The sequence below is a fragment of the Trichomycterus rosablanca genome, chromosome 12, assembly GCF_030014385.1.
Source record: "Trichomycterus rosablanca isolate fTriRos1 chromosome 12, fTriRos1.hap1, whole genome shotgun sequence".
Taxonomy (NCBI): domain Eukaryota; kingdom Metazoa; phylum Chordata; class Actinopteri; order Siluriformes; family Trichomycteridae; genus Trichomycterus; species Trichomycterus rosablanca.
In genome coordinates this window covers 32,355,264-32,373,245 of record NC_085999.1, presented here as the reverse complement: position 1 = coordinate 32,373,245, position 17,982 = coordinate 32,355,264, and the positions used below count along the sequence as shown (strand labels likewise).

At 37.4% G+C, this 17,982-nt stretch overlaps 2 protein-coding genes across 2 annotated transcripts; both read left to right on the top strand.

Moving 5' to 3' along the window:
- The first annotated feature begins 4,550 nt into the window (after positions 1-4,550).
- On the top strand, positions 4,551-7,855 carry hpxa (hemopexin a). The gene is made up of 10 exons (XM_063005895.1): positions 4,551-4,673; positions 4,880-4,905; positions 5,098-5,262; positions 5,523-5,677; positions 5,817-5,970; positions 6,264-6,476; positions 6,574-6,675; positions 6,783-6,907; positions 7,021-7,180; positions 7,328-7,855. Exons 1-10 carry the CDS (start codon positions 4,609-4,611, stop codon positions 7,582-7,584), a joined length of 1,422 nt encoding a protein of 473 aa, XP_062861965.1. The 5' UTR covers positions 4,551-4,608; the 3' UTR covers positions 7,585-7,855.
- Positions 7,856-7,946: 91 nt separating this feature from the next.
- gatd3 (glutamine amidotransferase class 1 domain containing 3) lies at positions 7,947-13,438 on the top strand. Its single transcript, XM_063005896.1, has 7 exons — positions 7,947-9,571; positions 10,569-10,621; positions 10,885-10,998; positions 11,253-11,372; positions 11,502-11,594; positions 12,351-12,507; positions 12,678-13,438. The coding sequence occupies exons 1-7, from the start codon at positions 9,443-9,445 to the stop codon at positions 12,804-12,806; spliced, it is 795 nt and encodes a 264-aa protein (XP_062861966.1). The 5' UTR covers positions 7,947-9,442; the 3' UTR covers positions 12,807-13,438.
- The last annotated feature ends 4,544 nt before the right edge of the window (positions 13,439-17,982 follow it).

Sequence of the window (17,982 nt, the reverse complement as noted above, 5' to 3'; positions counted from 1 at the left end):
ATTACCGTTACCGATCACACTATTCCAACCTCCGAGCCGAGATCCAACCTTCTCCAAACCCATAACGTTTAAACTTGAAAAAATCCAATCAAGTCTACAAATAGTTCTATAAGCCAGTGTTATTTATTTTTGTATGGTTTTGTCTTTCTATTAATAGTTTATGTACTACATTCTTAATTTTTGAAATTACACAAATTAATGCTTTAAACACAATTTAGTTTTTAGTTTTTTTTAATTAATAGTTATTATATAGTTATTTAATTCAATTAAATAATTTGGAGCATTTTTATTTAAAGGGGCTATGCATAATTTCAGTTGAAAGTAAAACATCAGATATGCTTTGGTATATATTTTGCATTTTTATGTAAAACAAAAATGTGTTTTAATTATTCATTATTGTAATTAATTATTAACAGTTCAGGATGCAAAATCTGTGTAAGACTTAGTATTAATAACTGCTAGAGCCTTATGAAGCAAAAACCTTTTTTTTTTTTTTTTTTTTTTTTGCCACTAATCTAATTTGATTTAGGTAATTCGAAAACTTCATTTTCTTATAAAAAATATTCCTCTGTCTGTACTCTCACCGGTTTTGGGTCACTTATCAAAATATCATAAATATAACTGTAATTTTCTTCTTTCGGATGCTCCGGTATTTAGGGGCCACCACAGAGGACCTGGTCTACGAACCAGACTCTGGATACCCTTTTTGAGGCAACCCTCCTATTTTTATCTAGGCTTGGAACCAGCACTGAGAGCACAATGACAAGTGCACCTCCCAACGGCTATTATTGACTAATTACTAAATAATCACAATTCATTACTATTTTTTATTTAATCCGAAAATTGGTATTATTGTATTATTTACAAGTTAATTATGTACTCTACTTAGTCTACATAGCATTTCTAAAATATGTTGTTAAATTGAGTTATTTTAAAATGATTAAAAACAACAGCATATGAAAACCACATACTGTAAATGCAGATCACAGAGCACAGTCAGTTAACTGCTGGGTGAAATTGTTCTGTATGTTTCAGCAAGTTTCCTCTTGCCCTGATTGCACTGTCTTGTTTTTGCTCTGTTAGCACAGCTGAATTACAACAGTAGGTTATTAGTTGGCTATAATCACTGTAGGTGTAGTGATTTTCTTTGTGGGTGTTTTATGTTCTTTATCTCATTACGTCAGTCATAAATGTACTGATAGACTGATATTAGTGTTCTAGAGACTGAAAATAACACATTAGCAGGTTTTCTATTAGATGCTTTTCATTATTGACAATATGTTTCTTGCTTTTCATTTTCGGTGTTGAAAAACATAAAGCAAAACCTACTAACTTTCTAACTGTGTAAAAATGTTTACTTTAGTATTCACTTTAGCACTTAACACCAAACACACACACATTTTACATCTAACTCTGTCTTATGTACATCATCCATGCTGGTTAATGAGATCCACAGACTAGCACATGTGTGAAGACAAGGGACTTCTCACCAGTCATTGGCAGATTACACATTACACAGCTGTAACATCCTTATACATGGCTAATTGTGTCTGTGGAGCACCCAACCAGGCTGCTGGCACTGCTGAGACTTAACCCGTGGTAGACTACCAGGGAAAGCCCACACAGATAAGGGGAGAGGATGCTAAATTATACACACAAACAGGAGCGTTTTCACGTGTAGTCATGTGTGATGGAGATGACTATAGTGCCATCTATAGGTCTGTAAGCTATTTGTGACTTTCTTGGGTTTCTTAACATTTCGATCTTACTGGTGTAGGTATGATAGATTGGTGCCCTGTGTAAGTTGTATTTTCTTCATGCTCCCAGCGTTTCCAGCACAACCCTGACCAGACTAAAGTGGTTACTCAAGATAAGAGTGTGAAATAAAATCATGTATACATGTTTTGTATGTGATTTGAGATTACATGAGAGCAAAATGATACTTGCATTCATCTATCTTCACTAACCACTTTATCACCTGTTTGTTACAGCATTCAGATCGGAACCAAGAGTTTTCATCTTGAGTAAACTGAGACTGCTGTGTTGTTTTTACTCTAGCTCAGTTTTATTCAGTGGGCACTTTAGATACATATCTCTCTTTTTCTGCTGTTAATGGTTGTCAGCAACTCTGGAACAGAAAACCAGCCTCTTATGCCACTGCTTTTCCATGTAAAAAGGGAACATTTCCAGAAACTTGAATACAATGACTTGAATGTTGTCACAAAGTTAAAAACAAATCTTTTTACCATTACTTTAATGGATTGGTTTTGTAAATCCCTTCACTGTTTTAAAACATTTACAAACATTTTTATATTACCATTGAATAATGTCCCACATTTATCCACCCTTCTTCTAGTTTGTGGTAAGAATCTGAAAAATTTGGGGTATTAGGACAGACAGAATACAACCCACTAAATAATCTTCATAATTTCATAAACGTTGCTCTGACTACAGGGTTCACAGCCTACTAATGGTTGAGGTCAACAAGGTCACTTATCCTGATATAAGTTCTTATCACATTCATGCATCTTAAAAATCCATACTGAGATACTGAGATTCAAAAATTGGAAAGATCCATCCAATATATTAGCCCTTAAAACATTTCAGTTGTAAAAACTTGGACATTTTGCACAAGAAAATATAAATTAAATATAAAGTTTACAAAACTTAAAACAAAATAGTTTACAAAACAAGAGGTTCAAATGAGACTTACTGATTTATTGAAAATCTCACTGACTAAATAAATAATAAATGCTACATAATGCATGCACATATAGTTCTGGTATTTCTAAAACATGCAGTAACCCACTAAATAATCTTCATAATTTCATGAATGTTGCTCTGTAGCAGAGACTACAGGGTTCACAGCCTACTAATGGTTGAGGTCCACAAGGTCACTTATCCTGATATAAGTCCTTATCACATTCATGCATTTTAAAGTCCATACTGAGATACTAAGATTCAAAAATTGGAAAGATCCATCCAATATATTAGCCCTAAAACTTTCGCACATTTGAACCTACAATATTGTTTACTGTTTTACAATTGCTGAAGTCAAAGAAATTATTAATGTTCTTGCATAAAAAGGACATATAAGGCCATGGTTTATACAAGGCTTATCTCAACACTGTAGTTTTTTTAAACTATTTGTTCACTCTAATCTAGAAAAGGTTTTTAACCTTAAAAGACTTTGTAACGTTGTCCATTAAAGGGGCATGTTGCCAGTTGCATAGTCAATACGTATATTGGGTTCATGCTTATCAGTAGCAGAGAAGATTCATTTGTTCTTGGTGACCGTTGCAGAATCTGGTTCAGTTTTAAATTAAATCAAATTCTTTTTGGATGACTTTTTATGTTTTATGTAATATGTGCAAAAATAGTGTAACTAGACAGGTATATTGTATAGTAAAATTATACCAGTGCACATTTGGTAGCATATTAGTATTTACTATCATGCTGTACATCACCTTAAAAGTTAAACTAACATATACACAAAAAACATTTGCTTTTGACAAACATGCTTATACGATGGGGAACATTAAATAAAGTAAACATTGAATATAATACACATAAAACATTAGTTAGATCAGTGGGTCCCACTGTGTAATAAAAAAGTAATTGCCCTCTTAGTAACTTAATCAGTTATGCAAAAGATTTCTAAAGTGAACCTCAGTAAAAGCCCAAAGAAAAAAGAAATTGTAACAGAAGTAAATGACCTACTGAAATTCCTTCAAGAATGCATTAACAATTTAGGAAGTCACAAATTAATTGACCAACTGAATGACTGCAGGCATTGAAAAATTTTTGTTGCAACTGTTACATGTAAACTGGTATAGTATATTTAGCTGATGGTCTTTTCCTTTTTAGTGCATGCCGTCTACTATTGGAGGCTATTACACAAATATCAGAGCAGTTGTCACACTGCTGGAATTTCTGAATTTCTTTGACTGCATTTGGTTGCAATGATGCAAAATCAGTTGCTGATGATCATGTTACATGCTAAAAGCCCACCAATCTTGACTTTCACTTTCAGCAAAATCAGACGGAATATTGTGCAGTGTATTCATATTGTTTTGTATAGCTTAATTACTATTACTGCTGTTTCCTTTATATGAAATGACTGCCTTTCAACATGCAAATTTTTCATCCATCTACCTGTATGACAACATAGCTCATAATAAAGCTCTATATGTTAATTATATTTAGTAAAACACAATGCAAAAATAACTTTTCCAAATTTTTTTTTTGCAAAAATGTTACTAAAAACTGTGTGTAATTTCTTTTAGATGTAATATAAAAGGGCAAAAAGAGCAGAGCTCAGATGTTTGGTCTGTAAATATACCTTAGGTCAGCAATCTCTATTTATTTTTGAGATGCACAGTGTTACTAACCCTGCACCTTGACCAGGTGCTGAATGTGGGGTGAGTGTTGTATGCGCTTACATGGGCATGGGTAGGGGCACAAAGAGACTGTGGGTGTCTCACCTACTTTCTGTACAAACTGTGGGCGTCTGGCTTGTTCGGGTATAAATAGTGGAGGGTGGCAGTATCTCTGGTACCTCCACCAGCTGAGCCTTCTCTCCAGTGGAACCAGTGGATCATCCTGACGATGAGGCTGCTCATCCAGACCCTTGCCATCTGCCTGGCGCTCTCTCTCAGCTTGGCAGCTCCCTCGTGAGTGCTGTTTAACTAAGTCTTCAGAACCTCTTTTTTTGGTTACAACTGGTTAATAGGTGCATCAACAGCAACGCTTTTCCTTATGCATGAGAACTGGTTTCAGTTGCATATATTTTTTCCCAAAATAATGTAAAATGTTAAATTAAATTAAAGTGTTATAAAATGACTTTGCAATCTCACATATTTTCTTTCTTGTTGTCCAGCCATCATGGTGACCATCCTGCTGGAGGTGAGTTCATTTTAAACACTTGGTCATTTTCAACCTTTTTCTGCTTAGTTCGGGTGCTGCACTGTACATGCTATGCTATACCAAACTATACTACATATGTTGTATATAGATTATATACATACAGAGACTATTTACAAATAAACTATTTTCAGTATGAAACATGCTATATACACTGTTTCATGTCTGATTTAGATGAACCTGCTAAAGACCATTCCAAAGACCATTCCAAAGACCATTCCCATGATCATGCCCATGACCATTCCCATGATCATGACTCTCACCACCTTGACCGCTGCAAGCACAATGAGTTTGATGCTGTGATTGAAAATGCAGCAGGAATCCCCTACTTCTTTAGGGGTAAGTAAAAGAAAAAAACTTGATTGAACATTTGTGGTAATACAATAACACAATTTGAAAAAAAAAAAACTGTGTTTGATATGCTGAAAGTGATGAATTAATTAACAGGCCTTATTACCAATTTGTTTGAGAAATTCTCTTGAAGTGAAGGCAAGACCAGTAGTAGCTTATTTTTGCTCTTCAGAGTTGAATGCAACCAAATTCAATAATAAATGAAAGTAAATGACAATGTAATGAAATATCACTGTTTTTTTAATCAGGTGACCACCTGTTCAAGGGCTTTCATGGTGAGGCTGAACTAACTAACAAAACCTTTCCTGAGCTGGATGACCATCTCCTTGGGCACATAGATGCAGCATTCCGCATGCCCCCAGAGGACAGCCCTGACCACCATGAGCACCTGTATTTCTTCCTGGTACTTTACATTGACTGTCACCTTAATTTTAGTTTAGTTTCAGATGTACCAAAGTTTTTTTGTATGTTCCTTTTGTCACATTGCTATACTGTTAAACATTTAAACTATTTGAACAAATGTTGTCATCTTTCTGTGCTAGAATGACAAGGTTTTTAACTATGAAAATCACTCGCTGGTGAAGGACTTTCCAAAACCCATCTCTGAGGTTTTCCCTGGCATTCCTGATCATATTGATGCTGCAGTGGAATGTCACAAACCAGACTGCCCCAGCAACTCTATCATCTTTTTTAAGGGTAAACATATTGCACTGTAGAACTGTGAATGTTTTTTACAGGGTTTCCTAACTCCAGCTTGGAGGTCCAATGTTTTGTCTTTTTTGCTTCCAACTTGTTTGTGTGTTCCAGTTATAAAGGGCTTGATAATTAGTTTAATAGCTAAAGCATGTTTTGGGAGTAGGAAGCATGGTACTCTGCAAAGTATTGGGCCTCCAGGACAGAGCATGAGAAGCCATTGTATATTATATACCTGCTTTTAGTATTATTGCATTAAGATACATTTACAACCATTGATTCTCTGTATACCTCAGATCATGAAATCTTCCACTTCGACATAAACACCAAGAAGGTGGATGAGAAAGAGTTCAAAAGCATGCCCAACTGCACCGGTGCCTTCCGCTACATGGGTCACTACTACTGCCTCCATGGCCACCAGTTCTCCAAGTTTAACCCTAATACAGGCGAGGTGCATGGAAAATTCCCAAAAGAGATTCGTGATTACTTCATGAAATGCGACAACTTTGGTAGGTGAAACTTTGGTTTGTATAACAGAACAAAAGTAATCAACTCAAAAACAGTGCATTGTATTGTTTTTGATAATATGCCACCCTTGTGAATTAGGTGACAAGACAGAGAAGGAACACATTGAGAGAGAGCAGTGTAGTCATGTTCACTTGGATGCTATCACCGAGGAGGAGGATGGTGATATGTTTGCTTTTAGAGGTTAGTTAGACACATTCTACACTTACAGTTTTATACATAGGTGCAAATTTAAAACCATTGCATTTAGGAAGAGAGTAATTCACCCAAGCTTCTTTTTTTGCTGACAGGTCACTACTATCTTAGTAAAATCGGAGGAAAGTTTCATGCTGGCACTATTGAGAGTGCCTTCAAAGGTCTGCACGGTGATGTAGATGCTGTCTTCTCACATGGAGATCACTTACACATAATCAAGGTTAGTGCTGATCACCTACATTTGCTGAACCAAAGTCCCCATTAAAACCAGACCAGTTTGATCAGCTAGCACAGCTTCACACTCTTATTCAAAAGATGTGTTTTGTACTGCAGGGTGACAAGGTGTTTGCCTTCAAAGTGGCACACAAACCTGGTGAGGAACACACAGCTCTTGATGGCTACCCCAAATCTCTGAAGGAGGACTTGGGCATGGAGGGTCATATAGATGCCACCTTTCACTGTGCTAAAGATAACATTGTTCATGTTATCAAAGGTAAGGAAGCACCAGAACTGTGGTATTCATAAATGAATACAGAAGTAATATACAGCTTTTTGATTAGGTTTGTTTATACTCAGCCTTGGATGTTGTCTGTCCAATGGCATCACATTATTTGCTCTAACAGCATCACATGATTTGCAGATCACACTGTCTATGATGTGGATTTGAGTGCTACCCCTCATGCCATTGTAAAGCAGAGCCCAATACCACACTTTAAAAAGATTGATACGGTTATGTGTGGTGCAAAGGGTGTGACGGTAGTGGTGGGAGACCATTTCTACCGATACGGAAGCCCCATGGCAATGATTACTTCCAAGATCATGCCAGCAGAACATGACTTAACCCATGAAGTGCTTGGCTGTCATGATGAACACCCCCATGTAGAGCACCACAATTAAAGGACTGCACACTAATGGTTATGCTATGAAAAATGCAACATTCAGCAGGTTAAGTGCATTGCACTGCATTTGTTACAATTGTCTCAGTTTTTTCCTACCTCTGGGTATGTTTAACTAAGCATTTTATTTTACACAAACTAAAGCTAAAGGATCTCTTTGCTGTTGCACTGTCAGGCAGCTAAAAAAACTGTGTTTATTACAACAAGGCTTCATCAGTGCTGTGTGTAGACCTGTGCACTTTGTGGCTGATAAATAAAATGAAGTGAAAGCACATATGATTTTTTTCCTCATTATTGCAATCTTCCTTGTAAATTTATTCTACAGAGTCACCGGAACTAATCTTTTTAAAGTTGTTAGTAAATAAAATAATATAATATAGTTACCAATCATAGAAATGCATGCAAAACACAGGGAACGCTTAATTTTTGCAAAACAATTAAGAAATATAATTTTTGGTGCCCAGGTGGCACAGCGGGATATTCCGCTAGCACACCAGCATCAAGTTTCTGAACTCCTCTTCAAGGCTCGGTGTTGCCACCGGTCGGCTGGGCACCATCTGGCGGGCATAATTGGCAGTGCATGCAGCAGATACTAATTGGCCACCGTTTCTGCAGGGTGGTGGCCAGACTATGTGTGGGTGGGTGGGTCTTCATACGCTGTGTAAGGACCCTCACTGGCGGAAGAGACGCCTGTGCAGAAAGCAGGGGAGAGAAGAGGAGGGCTGGGCACGTGTCGGAAGAGGCGTGTACAGTGATGTGCTCTCCTCGGATGCAATCTGGTATCTCTCAGCAGCGGAAGAAGGAGAAAATGCATTAAAAAAAAGAAAGAAATATAATTTTTTAGCTAAAAACATTCTGACAATCTTGTGCCGTGCAGTGAGGGTTCGACTATTCAGCAGTTTATCAACCGCTACGATAAAGTTCATATGTTTGTTGTTAACACTGCTGCCAAGCAGTTGTCTCTTATTTGGTGCTGCAATGTAAATGAATGAGTTAACAAACTGTCAACAAAATCATCAAAATGATATGAATACAGAGTGAGGACTTTTTTGTTTACAAAGGCACACCCACTACATCAACATAAAATATTTGGTTAAAACATCCAAAAGTTAGTTGAATCGAAGATACAAAATGATGTTTGACACTGAACTAATAGATCACGTGTAAACTGTAACTACATGTCCTGTCATGAATGTGACCAAAGTGTAAAACATGACGATAAAATCTTAATTAACTTCCATAAGCGTGTCTGCCTGGGTTTACTCCGGGTGCTCCGGTTTCCTCCCACAGTCCAAAGACATGCAAGTGAGGTGAAATGGAGATACTAAATTGTCCATGACTGTGTTCAATATAACCTTGTGAACTGATGAATCTTGTGTAATAAGTGACTACCGTTCCTGTCATGAATGTAACCAAAGTGTAAAACATGATAGTAAAATCTTAATACACTTCCGTAAAAAACATGACTGTTCCTCTTTCAAAACACTTCTTACTGTGGCCACAGGAGGCGCTACAGTAGCGCCTACACGCCTGATATGGCACTGAAGACGTTTTACCGTAATGTTACGATAACTTGAGCAGGTAAGTGGGTATTTATACTTAAAAGCACGAACAGGTTGGGTTTCTATACAGTATATTACGTTTAAAATGAACGCTGTGACGGCGTTTGATCTTATGTTGTAGCTGTAAAACTAAAACAAGTCCAAAAGAAAGATTTCAGCGCAGATAAACAATATTTACTCTGCTATTAAGTTTAATAGAGTTTATACTGGTACAGCACGGTGACCGGTTTGACCTTGTTTCGTTCAGTGCTGTCCTTGTTCGAGCTGTAGTGCGAGTGTAAGTGAGGTTATTGAACGATGTTTGCGGTGCGTTCATTCGTTTTCAGACCTGCTGCGTTCCTGCTGAAGCCTCATATCAGCGCTCAGGTCAGCGGTGCAGGCTTCGTCCACACAAGCGCAAACTGTAGCGGCGCAAAAGTAGCTGTGGTGAGTGTGGTGTTCTCAACTTCATACTTCTAATACGTGTTTACACTCCTGTGGAACAGCCAAGCAGTGTGCGTGGAATTTTGGCTCCAGTGGTTATACACTTTAAGGCCAAAAATATTTGGACACCTGACCATGAGCTTATAAGTCCCATTTCAAAAACAAATGGTATTAAAATAGTGACCTCTGTGAGACTCTATGAGAGAAGGCTTCTCACTAGACTCAGAAGTATGTCTGAGGGTATTTCTGACCATTCTGTTAAAAAAGCATTTGTAGACTGGGCACAAATCCTGGTCAAGAAAATCTCAGTTGATGTTCCAGTTCATTTCAAATCTGTTCAGTGAGACTGAGGTCAGGGCTGTGTGCCGGCCACTGCAATTTCTTTAAACCAAGCTTTTCTTTATGTCTTCAAGCTTCACTTTTTTTGCAGTCACTCTGGTACAGGAAAGGGTTTTCCCCAAACTGTTGCTGCACGTTGGAAGCATATCATACCATTTTATAAGTGATTTATTAAACCTCTTAACACCTGTTGTGGCCGAAACACATGAATTCAAAAATTTTAATCCATATGGTGTGAGGTGAACTACAGCAGCAGATTGTGCCCTCCAATACAACCATAGTATTGTAAGATGCTAGTCATGGAGCCTGCCATGTTTTCATTTGTAAGTAGTAAAAGATAGTTGAGGACTGAATTTACACAATACGTAGCAAAACCGCTTTTGCTCTTCTGTGCCATTGTTCCCTATGGAGCATAGATGTTAATACAGCAAATGTGGTAATCAGCAATTTTATGTTCAATTAATTTTTTTTTATGTTCTTTCTCCTCCTTTTTGTACAAAATCTCTCTTTCAAGTACATTACATGTGTATGAGTAGTTGAGTGCTTAGAGTACTTGGTATTCCTTTTAATTAAAGTAAGTAAAAGTAAGACAAAATTCACTTTTATTCTACAGTACAGAGCTGGCCTACAGAGCTTTACTTTGTATCTGTGCTTATTCTAGGTGCTGTCTGGATGTGGAGTATATGATGGTACAGAGATCCATGAGGCATCAGCGTAAGTATTTGAGTACATTCAACAATGGTACCAAATTGACCTTCACTATTTACGTAAGAAAGCTTTATAAGCATGCCATAGATTTTTGCTATTTATATTGTTCATTTTATTATTTATTAATCCAAAGTGGATAGTGAGTAACTAAGTACATAAACATTGTTTTGGAAGTTGCTTGTACTTTAATGCCCATATTAATCACCATCATTTTTATGACAGATGTTCTCAAATCTTCACTTTCTTGAAACTACAATCTTTGTTTGTAGAATCTTGGTGCATCTAAGTCGGGGTGAAGCTGATGTCCAGATGTACGCTCCTGATGTTGCACAGATGCATGTCATAGACCATGGCAAGGGACAGCCTGCGGAAAACGAATCCAGGTGATAAACCTGAATAGATTCTCAGATTCATGATTTGCTTTGCTCTTCTCTTTTTTCAGCTTCTTATATTAATAACCTTTATTGGGTGCTCGAATGGCGCAGCGGTAAAGCCCACTACCGCTGAGATCCAGGATTTGAATCTTAGCAGTGCAATCAGTTGGTTAGGCATCAACACAGACATGATTGGCTGATAGGGTTGGAGAAGAGCTGAACAGTGTCTGAAGAAATGAATAACCTGTATGTGTTTTGTCCAGGAATGTTTTAGCTGAGTCAGCTCGGATCGCCAGGGGTAACATCAATGATTTGGCTCAGCTAAGGGTCAGTAACCATGATGCAGTCATCTTTCCAGGAGGCTTTGGAGCTGCTAAAAACCTGTAAGGATTGACACGATTTTTCAGTTTCTGAGGGCAGATTTAGTTCCACTGATTGTACCTCTTAATTACTTTAAGCTGGTTGTCAGAGTTTTTAGCACTCTCCTGTTTGTGATATTCTGTGGAAACCAGGTCAACTTTTGCAGTTGATGGAAAGGACTGCAAGGTGAACGATGAGGTTAAGCGTGTGTTAAAGGACTTCCACAAAGCAGGAAAGCCTATTGGGTAAGTGCATGTATAGTAATAGTCCTATTTAATTATGTAAATGTCCAAAATATGGATGATTAAACCCCATGGCTTCTTACCATCCCATAACAGCAAGATATCTAGCTAACCACTAATATATTACTTACATTTATAACAGGTTGACATGCTTCTATAATCAGGATTTTAATGACTATGTCCATGTGGGGTTGGGCTATCATCGACCGAGATCCAATTTTGATACTCACCAGCCGGGCATATACACAGACATGATTTGCTATGTCTGGGGGGGAATTGCCAAAGCCCTACATTAAAGCGCTATGTCCAGGGTCTGTGCGTGCCTTGCATCTGTTGATTCCGAATAGTACTGGACCCACTGTGACCAATATGTATACTATAATGCAGATTTTCAGCCTCAGAGCATCAACAATGCCTTAAAATATAATTTTGGCCCAAATCGCATATATAAGTGTACCAGATGTTGTTGTCATTGGTATTCTAATTAGCATTAAGTGGAACACTATGCAACTTTTAATGCAGAACCAAGTAAGCTGCACAACAGGCAGACCCCAAGAAAGTCTTATTTATCACATCAAAAACTTGTTGTGTTTATCACTTTACAAAATGGACATTGTCAGGCTGAGACTAAAAGGCTCTGTTTGCATGCTTCATTAAAGCAATTTTATAAGAAAAGGGGGTCTTATGTGCGTCCACTATTTGCTTACACTTGTGCTTTTTATTATCTTAAACTGATTCTGTTTCTGCTGTGGTTGCCAGGTTGTGCTGTATCTCTCCAGTGTTGGCAGCTAAGGTGCTCCCTGGTGTGGAGGTGACAGTGGGTCATGAGGAAGAGGAGGGGGGAAAGTGGCCATATGCTGGCACTGCTCAGGCCATCACTGCACTTGGGGCCAAACACAAAGTTAAAGATGTCACCATATCCTCCTCAGCACACATGATGTATTGTTGCTTAGTTGCAAAGTTTGCGAATGCGTTGATATTTCCCTCATTTAAAAATCCCTTGACTAAAACACAGTTTTTTGCCATTTGTTTGTGAACCTCTTGTGCCTTAAAAGCCTGATATGTTCCTTAACCTTTGACCATCACGAGACTCAAATTGATGCAAAGAATAAGGTGGTCACTTCTCCTGCATTCATGTGTGATACCCAGCTACATCTGATCTTTGATGGGATTGGCGCTATGGTCCGAGACGTCCTGAAGCTCACTGGGAAATGAGCACTTATGTTTAACACTTAACTTAGACACAGTCACATATTGTACACATACCTGAGCGTTGTGTTTAAAGGCTCAACAAAAGTACTTTTATCATTTAAATGCTGAATATAAAAGCTCTCATCCCATGTCATAATGTAACTGATCATAAGCTTATTTGATTAGTTGATGAAACAGATTTTCTATCTTACTGCAGTGGGCCATGAATATTAAAATAGTCTTTGGCTGTATTTTTAAGAATGTCCAGAAGAGGGCAGTATGTGACAACTGTTCTGTTTTTGAGCTCGTAAATGTTTGCCAAAACGAATACAGTACAGCGTTTTTACATGAGAAACTTTAAATTATGTGGTAATAGCATAGTAGTGACAGTGCAGTTACATAAAATGTAACAATGTGAAGATTTCTGCCTAAATTGTGTATTTATTTATTATTATTTTTATTTTATTTCCAACAATTATCACATACTAGAACTGAAAGAAGTAAACGGTCAGCAAATAAAAGTATTGTAAGTGTATGTCAGACATGGTTAAAGAGGAACAGAGTTGCAAGTGCAGGTATACTTGAATACTTCACATGATTAAGCTGGAATTAATAACAGTTTTCATTAAAAATAATAAATTTGATTTATATAGGAACACCTTCCGTGAGTCTGTGAATGATTTATGTTTTCTCTTCGTGATAGCACAAATAATAAAGATAAGATAGAATGAACAGACAGAAACATAATGACTATCCTGCCTTAAAATGACACATACGTGTTAAACATGGCATTAAAGTCCAAATAAATAAATAAAATTCTATTCTGTCCGTGAGGTAAGAAATGAACCTGGAAGAGCACAAAAACTGAACCCCATGATGATACGTTAGTGTTCACCAAAGTTCTTACATCTGTTTAGAAAAGCCAAAGGATAACTTCTGTGATCAGTTGAATATAATAGAGGATCCATTATGAAGTTTGTTATACTGTTAATTTTCATTGAACTACTTCACAAAGTAGCTAAGTAGGAAATATTGATGTTAAATTTACCGTAATGTGTTAATAATTTGTCTTTGCATATTTAAAAAAAGCAGTTGATCAGTACTACGCAATAGTTTAGACACACCAAGTTAAACTTTGCACATTGTTAGACACAATTACTGCTAATTTGCTACATTTGACATATGAAAAAGGTTAATGGCACTTTTTACTTTTTACTGTCCCCAATATGTTAAATTTAGAAAAAAAATAGCTACTGCACTAAAATCTGCAGACAAGAATTTAAATTGGTGTTTTACAAAGGATGTTTTCTTATATCTGCACTTAATAACTCAACAAAGCATGACATTTGATAGGGGTGTCCAAACTTTTTTGTAAGCCTGAACTAATTTTAATGATATAAGTAATAAAAAAGCATTTTTTTCTTTTATGAACCTTACTAGGATGCAGTTTATAATAAGTACCTGGGTTCAAGGACGGATTAAGGATAGTCTGGGCCCCTGGGCGCTGGCCCCACTGGCCCGGTCAGTAATCCAGCCATGCCTGGGTTACACAGTGGTGAACTATGCTGGGAATAAGAACCCTGGGTCCTAGTGGGTCCCAGTGGTGCTAGTGGCTGGTAGGGCGTCTACATACAGACATGGCTATGTTGGGGGGATTGACGCTAAGTGTTTCCTGGAAAGTTGGACCTGCTGTGAAACATACAAATGAGATAAGATGAAAAAGTTCATACTTGGAAAACCAATAAACACAAAGTTTAACATTACTGAAACTTATTACTGATTAAAGAGTATTAGGGGTAACTATTTTCCCCAACTTTAGCTACAGAACCCATAGCATTAAGCTTAGCTCAGGCAATAAATCCACAACAATGGACAGCTGGCCTTCAGTAGCATGTTGTGACACTGTAAACAGTGGGGTTCATTCAGTTATGCATTAAAGTACCTGTTTTAACATGGACACTGTCAGTAACTGTAATCTACCAAATGATATAGTCACATTTTATTAAGTTTTAGTGGCTGACTAGTTTCATATGTAGTTTTATCTCTCGTCCCTTGGTTGACAACCCACTTGACTATTAAAATTTTTTTTGAGTCCAAAATCCACCGAACTTTGTCCACACCACACTGTCTTAAGAATAATTTACCAGTTTTTTAAAAATGTTGTGGTTCTCAGGCCACTCCTTGATCTGTGGCTAAACTCATGGCCTGGTTTTTCAGTCAACCCAAGCACTGACTAAACTAAACCCATTAATCCTTGTAAAGTGGATCCTCTTTTTATACCCAATCGTAATTCCCCCACGTTACCAATTAACCTGCTTATTCTGGAACGCTGTAACTTAAATATTACTTAAGTTAAAGATTTAAGAGGATTGGCGATTCACAGTTTTTATTGTGTACTACAAAATGTTCCAGCTTTGTTGGAAATGAGGTTTGTACTTTTGTTCTGCCATTGGTTCGACTAGTATGTATCTAGTATTTCCATATACAAATTTATGTGGCACATCTTCTCAGTGAGTCAAGTGGAAAGACAAGAGAATCACTGATCCAAAGATAAAAAGGAAAACATTAAAATGTGGGTGTGTTTGAGGTAACAGGATTAGTTCTGCTAGTGCTGCTTTCTACCAGCACCGGTCATCATATGGCCTAACGCAAGAAACACACACCCCAAAGTGACATAGAATCCACCCACACACACACTTTCATTTCCTGATCACTCAGCCGCATCTTATTACGCCTGACAGACAAAACAGCTGCATGCACCTTTTCATTACACTTTGGTATTTGATAAACTAAAACAATGCAAAAATTCTAGCATAGTTAAATATTTGCAGTGTATGGATGGCAATGAAGGACTATATTAAATTATAGTGCTTTATTACAAGTGCAGGTAGAAGAAATGAAACTTAAATGCATCAAACTTTTACACAATAGGTCTAAAATCTGTTTTTATTATTTTTATTTATTTATGTTTTCATTGTGAATTAAAAACTTGACTGTTCCTAAGCAAGATATTGGTTTGCTTTACTACAGCAATTAAGCAACTTTGTCCACTAGGTAAAATAATATTAATGACAAAGTGTGCAAGTGTTATGACATGTAGTCATGAAACAAGAGTACAGTAGCCATGGAGGAGGTTGAAACTGACATTATGTTGGTATTTATTGCATTGCTTTATCATGCAAATTAATGTTATACTTAGTGTAAAAATAAAAAAAATGCAATTTCAAACTCCACAGTATTGTCCACATGCATAAATGCATACCATGCCACCAAAAGCATGTACAAAACACTTACTGGCCACTGTGTAAAAGCAAGCCTCGTCTTACATAAAAATAGCATGAAATTTACATTATGTTTACATGATACTTTAAACTTTACATGGTATATTTTCACATATTAGTTTAATATAATGTTACACTTTTGCACACAATCACACTTTATTTTACACTTGATCTCTGGTCAAGAATGGTAAGCTAATTTAGTGTAATTGGGTACAGTGTGGGTAACTTGTAAATAAAGTGGCAATGAAAACAATGACTAGATGTGGGATCTCTGATTTTGAGAATGTATCATACATACACATGGAACATGTAGGTCATAGAGGCCATTTTACTGTACGTTGTGCATCAATCTATTCAGATTTGACCTATACCAACTCAATAGATAATTTTGGAATTGATACTGGGTGGAAACCTTTTGGGAAATTCAACTATAATAAGTTTCCTCTGGGAAAAACAAGTCTATTTTTAGGATTTCCTCTATAAATAATCCTCTTCAGTTTGTGCTGCAGTATCTGAATTGAATGAGTGTAATTGACTTGATCATTAAACATGCAATTTTATTTCTTTCGAAAACCATTTTTTAATTATAGTTTTGGGGCAGTTTTGCATTATCTTTCAACCTCTATTACCTCTCATATTATGAATACTTATAATGTCATGTGAAATGTAATACATTTTTTTTAAATTAATTGTTTTTCCAATCATTGCAAGCTTTCTAGGCCCTAAGGCATCAAAACAGCTTCAAATGATGATGCTCCATCCACCATGCTTAACATCTCAGATGGATTTTTTTTAACATAACAATTAATTCAGCTAGAATACTGATTCACATCTCCAAAGCACAATGGACTGAGATAAGACTAGATTTCTTCATTCATTTCGGCTTTTCGTTTAAAGTCTTTTTCTCATCTCTACTCAATTTTGCTCATCCTCCCTCCTGCAGAGTGATCAAGCCTTTCTCCAGTTCTTTCCTTTTCTGGAAAGGTCAGGCAGATGTGGTCTTCCTGCTGGTTACTTTAGCCCTCACACACTGCATATGAGGCCAACACTCAGACTAAGAGATTTATTTTCCCCTGTTCCCAAGGCAAGTGTGCGGTGACTGGCTGTTCTCTTAGCTGCTTCCTTCTATCCACACATCCAAAATCTTACTATTGGCATACAGGGGGCCTGGGCAAACAAGACCCTGAGTTCTGCCAATTTGTCTGGACAAAACGGGGGATTTGGGGCCTACAGCCTTTCTGATGTGATGCTAAGTGTTTGTGTGGCAAGCTGAGACAGAAATGCCCCCCCCCACCAAGTGACTGCTTGCTTTCTTTTAGACAGATCACACATGCTGCCCTTTGACAGACTTAACCAGGCACCTGGCATTGTCTAACTTTTTCATCTTTCTCTTCTAAACTTGTCTAGTTCACCTGTGTATTTAGCTTGTCTGTAAGTTTGTCAGCTAGATAGTTTCGAGTGATATTTTGCTGTTGCCTAAAATAAAATGTGTGTGTTTGATGAAAAGCTGGATACGGTGATGGTAGTGTGAATAGGCTGAGGCCTCTGTGCATTAGTGTGAGTGGGGCAGTCAATCAGGGGCTGGCCTGGGGCCTCAGACCCCAAAAACCTCCTGGCATCCCGATCAGAGGATTAGTCAGCACACTGCTTGGAGTCAAGAGCATGCCAGTCGCACTTTCTCTCTCGTACACACAGCAGACAGCAGTTTTCAACCTCTTACGCCTGTCCAGAAGAGGCTTGTGTCATGCTGGTCTACGGATTAGGCCCTGTGTGAAAGCTTACTCTCCTCATTCTTATTCTGATTGGCTTATGCTGCTGAGTGTCTCTTAGGCTACAGTGAAGCCATTCTTCTCACCATGCTGAGCAAGATAACTATTTTCTCATGACATCATTTTCTTGCACCCCCATCGCACCACCAT